The following is a 7,629-nucleotide window of genomic DNA, read 5'->3' as shown; positions in this document are numbered from 1 at the left end:
TCATTTATTATATATATATATATATATATAATATTTTCTTTTTCTTTGTTTCTTTCCCGGGTCGTTACATTATCTACCCCTAAAAAGAACTTTCGTCCTCGAAAGTCTCAAACTCTTGTACCAATTCGGGGTATTTCTCTCTTATCTCGTCCTCACGCTCCCACGTGGCTTCCTCACTGTGGTGATTCCGCCATAGTACCTTAACGAACGCAATACTCCTGTTGCGTAAGGTCTTCACCTCTCTAGCTAAGATTCTTACTGGTTTTTCCTCGTAGCTCATATCTTCATTAAGTTGGAGTGGTTCGTAGTCTATTACGTGGATAGGATCCGTAATGTACTTCCTCAGCATCGACACATGAAATACATCATGTACTCCTGAGAGGGCTGGAGGTAAGGCTAACTTATACGCTACCCGACCAACTCGCTCTAGAATCTCGAATGGTCCAATGAATTTAGGACTTAACTTGCCCTTATGTCCGAATCTTAACACACCTTTCATAGGTGCCACCTTGAGGAATACTGGGTCCCCCACCTCAAACTCCAGGCTTTTACGCCTTACATCGGCGTAGCTTTTCTGTCTACTTTGAGCGGTACGCATCCTCGCTCGAATTTTTTGGACAGCCTCATTGGTGAGTCGAACCAACTCGGGTCCTACTAATTCTTTCTCTCCTACCTCGTCCCAACACAGTGGGGACCTACTGTGATGTCCCACATTGGTTGGGAAGGAGAACAGACCACCCTTTATAAGGGTGTGGAAACCTTCCCCTAGTAGACTCGTTTTAAAGCCTTGAGGGGAAGCCCGAAAGGGAAAGCCCAAAGAGGACAATATCTGCTAGCGGTGGATCTGGGTCGTTACAGTTGGTATCAGAGCCAGTCACCAGACGATGTGCCGGCCTTCTCGCTGTTCCCCGAAGGGGGGTAGACACAAAGCGGTGTGCCAGTAAGGACGCTGGACCCCAAAGGGGGGTGGATTTAGGGGCGGTCCCAAATCGATTGAAGGAAGGAAAGAGTGCCAGCGAGGACGCTGGGCCTTGAAGGGGGGTGGATTGTGATGTCCCACATTGGTTGGGAAGGAGAACAGACCACCCTTTATAAGGGTGTGGAAACCTTCCCCTAGTAGACGCGTTTTAAAGCCTTGAGGGGAAGCCCGAAAGGGAAAGCCCAAAGAGGACAATATCTGCTAGCGGTGGATCTGGGTCGTTACACCTACACCGTTTCCCGTACAGGGCCTCAAACGGTGCCATTCCAATAGTTGCTTGGAAACTGTTGTTATACGAGAATTCCATTAGGTGTAGTTTGGAATCCCAACTTTCCTTAAAATCTAGTACGCCCAACTTTCCTTAAAATCTAGTACGCCCAACTTTCCTTAAAATCTAGTACGCAAGCGCGTAGCATGTCCTCTAGAATTTGGTTTAAACGCTCCGTTTGTCCATCTGTTTGAGGGTGAAAGGCGGTACTAAAGTCGAGGCGGGTACCCAGTGCTTTTTGAAGTCCGCGCCAAAATGCTGACGTAAAGCGTGGATCCCGATCCGACACTATAGACACTGGGACTCCATGTAGTCTTACTATTTCTTTCACGTACAGTTGTGCCCAATTGTCAACTGTATATGTAACCTTCCCAGGTAGAAAGTGTGCCGACTTGGTCAACCTATCGACAACTACCCAGATCACTGTATAGCCCTTGGGCGTTTTGGGTAAACCTACTATGAAGTCCATCGCTATGTTTTCCCACTTCCACTCTGGTATGCTTAGGGGCTGTAACAACCCCACCGTCTTTTGTCTTGGAGCTTTCACTTGTTGACAAACTAAGCACTTGCTCACAAACCCGGCCACATCCCTCTTCATGCTCTTCCACCAAAAGTGTTGTTTTAAATCTTGGTACATCTTAGTACCTCCTGGATGCATCGCAAATGGTGAGTTGTGAGCTTTCATCAGTATTTCCTTCCTTAAATCTTCTATTGCTGGAACACATAAGCGTCCCTGATACAATAGTCCTTCATCTGATGACTTCGAGAATCCATCTACTGGACTTTCGTCTAGCTGTCCTAGGACTTTCTGTAGGTTAGGATCCTCTTGTTGGGAGACAATAATTCTCTGCCTAAGTGTAGGTTGTACAGTGAGTCGGGCCAGCTGTGCTATGACTCCCTCGGTCGCTACAGCTATGTTAGCTCGCTCGAACTCTCTTTGTACCCTTACTTCCCTCGTAATAAGGGCCGACGAGTGGACCGTCTTCCTACTCAAGGCATCTGCAACCACATTTTCTTTCCCAGGGTGGTACTGGATATCTACGTCATAATCCTTCACCAATTCTAACCACCTTCTCTGCCTCATGTTTAACTCTTTCTGGGTGAAGAAGTATTTCAAACTTTTGTGGTCGGTAAAAATTTGAGTTTTCTCGCCATACAGGTAATGTCGCCAGATTTTCAGCGCGAACACTACAGCGGCCAACTCTAGGTCATGGGTAGGGTAGTTCTTTTCATATTCTTTAAGTTGACGAGATGCGTATGCGACAACCTTGCCGTGTTGCATTAACACACATCCCAGTCCTTTCATGGAGGCATCACTATAGATCACATATCCTTCTGAGCTCTCGGGTACTATGAGTACCGGGGCGGTTACCAATCTCTCTTTTAGGTTCTGGAAGCTTGCCTCACAAGCATCATCCCATCTAAATGGCACCCCTTTTTTTGTTAACTTTGTTAAAGGCGAGGATATTTTAGCGAAGTCCTGTACGAACCTTCGATAATATCCCGCCAATCCTAGGAAACTCCTTATTTCCGTTACTGTAGTTGGGCGTTCCCATTTTGTGATCGCTTCGACCTTGGTGGGATCTACAGATATTCCGTCCTTTGACACCACGTGTCCTAGGAAAGAGACTTGTCGTAACCAAAATTCGCATTTGGAGAACTTGGCGTACAACTTGTGCTCTCTTAGGGTGGTTAGGACTTTTCGGAGGTGTTCCTCGTGCTCTAGGTCGGTTCTCGAGTATATGAGGATGTCGTCAATGAACACAATCACAAACATGTCTAGGCATTCTTTGAATACCCGGTTCATTAACTCCATAAATACAGCTGGGGCATTGGTGAGGCCAAATGACATCACTACAAACTCGTAGTGACCGTACCTTGTCCTAAATGCTGTTTTTGGTACGTCTTTTTCATTAATCCTAATTTGGTGGTAACCGGACCGAAGATCTATCTTAGAGAATACTGTTGCTTCTCTGAGTTGATCAAACAAGTCTTCTATTCTAGGCAGAGGATATTTGTTTTTTATGGTCCTCTTGTTTAGCTCTCTGTAATCGATGCACAGACGCATCGATCCATCTTTCTTCTTAACAAACAACACTGGCGCACCCCAGGGGGACACGCTAGGTCGAATGAATCCTTTATCTAGTAAGTCTTGCAGTTGCGCCTTGAGTTCTTTCAACTCAGCTGGTGCCATGCGATAGGGTGCTTTGGAAATAGGCCCAGTTCCCGGCTCGAGTTCGATGACGAAGTCGACCGCTCGGGAAGGGGGTATCCCAGGTAAGTCATCCGGAAATACATTCGGAAACTCGTTTACTATTGGCACGTTTACTAGGGTCTCTTCCTTTCCTCTAACGTCTACAGCACATGCTAATATAGCCCATCCACCTTGTTGGATTAACTTCTTTGCTTTCATCATCGAGACTACCTTGGGGGTAATCCCAGTATTTGTGCCTTTAAATTTAAAGGTAGGTCCTATCGGTGGTGAAAATTTTACTTCCTTTTGGTGACAGTCTATACTAGCTCGATTTTCAGCTAACCAATCCATGCCTAGTATGACGTCGAAATCTGTCATGTTTACCACCATCAGGTCAACGCTTAAAGTTTGGTTCCCTATGATTACTTGGCCATCCTTTACTCTATCCCTAGATACTAAGTCTACCCCCGCAGGGGTGCTTACAGACATTTCATGCAATAAGGGTTCTAATTCGAACCCTGCTTGTACAACAAAAGGCATGGAAATAAAGGAATGCGTGGAACCAGAATCAAATAAGGTAAAAGCAAAATGACCTAAAATGGATAGTGTACCTGTCACCACGACGTCGGACCTCCCAGTGTCCTTGCTGGTTGACGCGTATGCCCTAGCTTGAGCTCGCGGTGGTGCTGGTTGATCCGTTTGCTCTACTACTCCGAGCGGATTTGCTTGTGCTGCAGCATTTCCGGCCGTGCAGTTCACGACGATGTGCCCCTCTTGACCACATCTATAACACGCTCGGCTGCCAGCCATGCACCTCCCACCGTGTAGTCTTCCACAGATAGTGCACCCGTCCTCTCTCCTCCCTCTGGCCCCATCTTGATTCCTAGGGTTCCTGTCAGTATGTCGGGGAGGGCGTCGCTCATCCCATCTAGGAGCGGGTCTGTTATTGGAACGGTGCCTACGTGCTGGTGGTGGACGATCAGAGCCTCCTGATTCATGAGGACGCTTCTGCCTAATTATAACTGGCTCTTCACGTCGTTTCTCATCCTTTGGTTTCTCTAAAGCCTTGGCAGTTCTCAAGGCTTCCTCATAGGTCTTTGGGTTGAACGCCTCCAACATGCGGCGGATTCTTGGTTCCAAACCCAATACAAATTTCTCTGTCATCTTTTCCTCAGTGTCCACCATGGACGGTGCAAATCTCTTGAGTTTATTAAACTCTCTGTTGTACTTCTCCACTCTGAGTCCTCCCTGTACCAGGTGGGCGAACTCCTGCTGCCTTTTAAGTCGCTCTGACTTAGGATAATATTCTTTAAGGAAGGCCTCCTTAAATCGTTCCCAGTTCATTGGTCCCCCTTCTGGGTTAATGAGGGTTTTGTTATCTCTCCACCATATCTCTGCGTCCTTTTGTAGGACGAAGGTTGCACAGGCGACCTTTTGGTTCTCTGGGCACTCCATAGTCTCAAAGGTGGTTTCCACCGCTGCAATCCACATTTGGGCTTCTATGGGGTCCACCAGGGAACCAGTGAATGGTCGAGGGTCGTATCTCTTGAAATCCCTTATCCAGTTTGAACATCTAACAGGTTGTGGAGGGTTTACTGGGGCATTGGCCTGAGCAGTGGCCTGTGCCTGTGCCTGTGCCTGTGCCTGTACCTGTGCCAGTGCCAACGCCTGTGCCTGGGCCTGTGCTTGGGCTTGTTCCTGGGCCTGTTGTAGACTGGCTTGCTGATTGGTTACCAAGGTTTGAATTAGGGCTTGGATGGAGTCACACATTAACCTAGTATTAGCATCTACTCCACCCACTGGGGGTGCAGCTTCAGGTGCGACTTGGAGTGGTAGGGTAGGCTGGGGTGGAGGTTCTACTTGTGGTGGAGGCTGTACTGGTGGTAAGACTGGGGGCGGCGTAACTGTTACCGGCCCAGTCTCTGATCTTTCTTGAGGTGGGCCCTCTACTGCCACCCCTCGTCCTACTTCTCTATGACGGGGTCGCCCCCTTCCTCGTCTTCCTCTTCCTCTTCCTCTTCCTCGTCCTCCGGGCATGGTTCTATAAACCAATATAAGGTTGCTTAAGTCTAAGGCCTTAATACTATGCAATACATCGTAACGCCAAAGAAGTAAACATTCATCATGCTAAGCATCATATCATGCTATTAACAAAATTACTCAGCATGCAACACATGCCGTCATACTCTTAAATAAATACGTGAAATATCACAACCATTTCAGTAATGTCAACATAAAAAATAATGCATGCAAGTTTTAAAACGTTTCTCTTTTCTTATCTTATGCAAGGCGTACCTGACGGTGACGGGGCATCGACGTTGGGACCGTGGAGCATGCCAAGCCTACATCGTAGGCTAGTCTATAGAATCTAAAACCTAGAGCTCTGATACCAACTGTAACGACCCTAAATTTCCACATATCTAGAGTCGCCACTAACGTCTCATGCTCATCTCTAATGCAGAATAAAAACCTAAGTATGCTCATCTTTACTAGCGGAAAAATTAAAAACTTCAGAATACGTTAAAACATTGGAAAACACTGCCGGACTTACGTGTTTCAAACATCATGCTGGAGTTCAAAAGACAAAATAAAACGATTACAAATTAATTAATATAAATGAATGAAATGCAAACGCCCTATCCTAACCAAGACTAGGAATTTTAAATATGCAACTATCCTATGCACGCGCCACAGTCTCTGATCACGATGCCACCGTCAACCGTACATGGGAGCCTTGCCTTTACCTGAAAAACAATATGGCACACGGCCTGAGTATTTCGAAGAAATACTCAGTAAGTGACCCCACTAAAGGGGCCATGCTAATGCAAACACATGCAATCATGAATAGGGACCTATCTCTAATCATCTTAGGGGTGGCCTCCAGTCTCGGACAAATTGGATGTGTAGTACTTCCCTACACACGACTCACACGTGCGAGTGTGAGTCCCCAGGGCGCTCGCACACCCCCTGGACCCTCTGGCCAAGCTAATCTGTAGCGACGTCCGGAGGTCAGCGGAACCCCATAGTGTCATGCGCCTCATGAACACCCTCATCTGTGTGCTTTCGCACCTGTGCGCATTCGCGCTCATCATAAGGTGCGCGTCCGCACTCATCATCTCTAGGGGAAGTAGCCCTATGCTTATGAACATACAAAATACATGAGGTCCCTCTAAATCCATCGTAATGTCTCTTCTGACACAACCCTCTAGTCTCATCTCTTTGTTACTCAAGGTAACGCATATCGTGGGTATTTATATTAATATCATTTTCATGCTCTTAGGGTTGTGTCCTACGTCGATCTAACGACATGATGCAATATGGCACTCATCATCATCTAGCATGCTCAATATGGAAAACATCATCATATTAAGGTAAAAATCATGCAATCATCATGCTCATCATAATGCCACAACGTGCGTCAAACATATTAAGCGTCACTCAACAAAATATGTATAAACTGGCACATATCATCAAGCATCATACAATTCATATAGCCTATCCTATAGTAAGGCCACTTACTTGGTTGGCCTCGGCCGAAGTACTCCCTAAATAGCTAAACGTAAGCTCCCGTTCCGTGAGAGCTGCTTCCTACTTCGCTGGGGTTTGTTTCCTTAATCGGGGCCGAAAACAGATCCGGGAGGGTCGAAACAGTGGAAACCGGGCTGAAAACAGGTGAGCCGAGCCGAACAGCCGCTGGAGCCGCCGGAGGAGCCGCCGGAGCGTCACCGGAGGGAGCCCGAGCCGTTTGCGCCGAGCCGAGCCGGGGACTGCCGCGCCGCTGTGTGACACGTGGCAGCAGCAGAGAAAGCCACGTCGGGGGTAGTGTCGGGTCGAAGCGCGGGTCGCAGTCCGGTTCGGGTCGCGGGCTGTGGAAGGCTACTGGGCCAAGGCTAAACGTTGGGCCTCGGCTTACTGGGCTGGGCCGCAAGTGTTTGGTTTGCAGGCCGGCTCAATTGGACCGTGGGTCTAGTCTGGGTTGGTTCAACTGAACCGTAGCTTCTGGGCCGGTTTGAGGTTTGGGCCGCTGTAGTTGGGCTGGGCCGAAGGCAGAGGCCAAGGGGGGAAACGGGCTGGCTCTCCCGGGTTCTGGGTTCAGGTTGACCCGGATCCGTGGATCTCGTCTTCCTTACCCGACTTTGGCCGATTTTCCGGCGAGTTTTCTCTCTCCTTCCCGCGGCGTTTTCGTTG

The 7,629-nt window shown here is 47.9% G+C and overlaps 1 protein-coding gene across 1 annotated transcript; it reads right to left on the bottom strand.

Moving 5' to 3' along the window:
- Positions 1–4,196: 4,196 nt before the first annotated feature.
- On the bottom strand, positions 4,197–5,478 carry LOC111438019. Its single transcript, XM_023075984.1, has 2 exons — positions 4,404–5,478; positions 4,197–4,333 (listed from the first exon to the last, which is right to left on the bottom strand). The coding sequence occupies exons 1-2, from the start codon at positions 5,476–5,478 to the stop codon at positions 4,197–4,199; spliced, it is 1,212 nt and encodes a 403-aa protein (XP_022931752.1).
- Between the last annotated feature and the right edge of the window lie 2,151 nt (positions 5,479–7,629).

The sequence above is a fragment of the Cucurbita moschata genome, unplaced genomic scaffold (assembly GCF_002738365.1).
Source record: "Cucurbita moschata cultivar Rifu unplaced genomic scaffold, Cmos_1.0 Cmo_Scf00069, whole genome shotgun sequence".
In the NCBI taxonomy this organism is placed as follows: Eukaryota; Viridiplantae; Streptophyta; class Magnoliopsida; order Cucurbitales; family Cucurbitaceae; genus Cucurbita; species Cucurbita moschata.
This window is presented reverse-complemented; position numbering and strand designations above follow the sequence as displayed.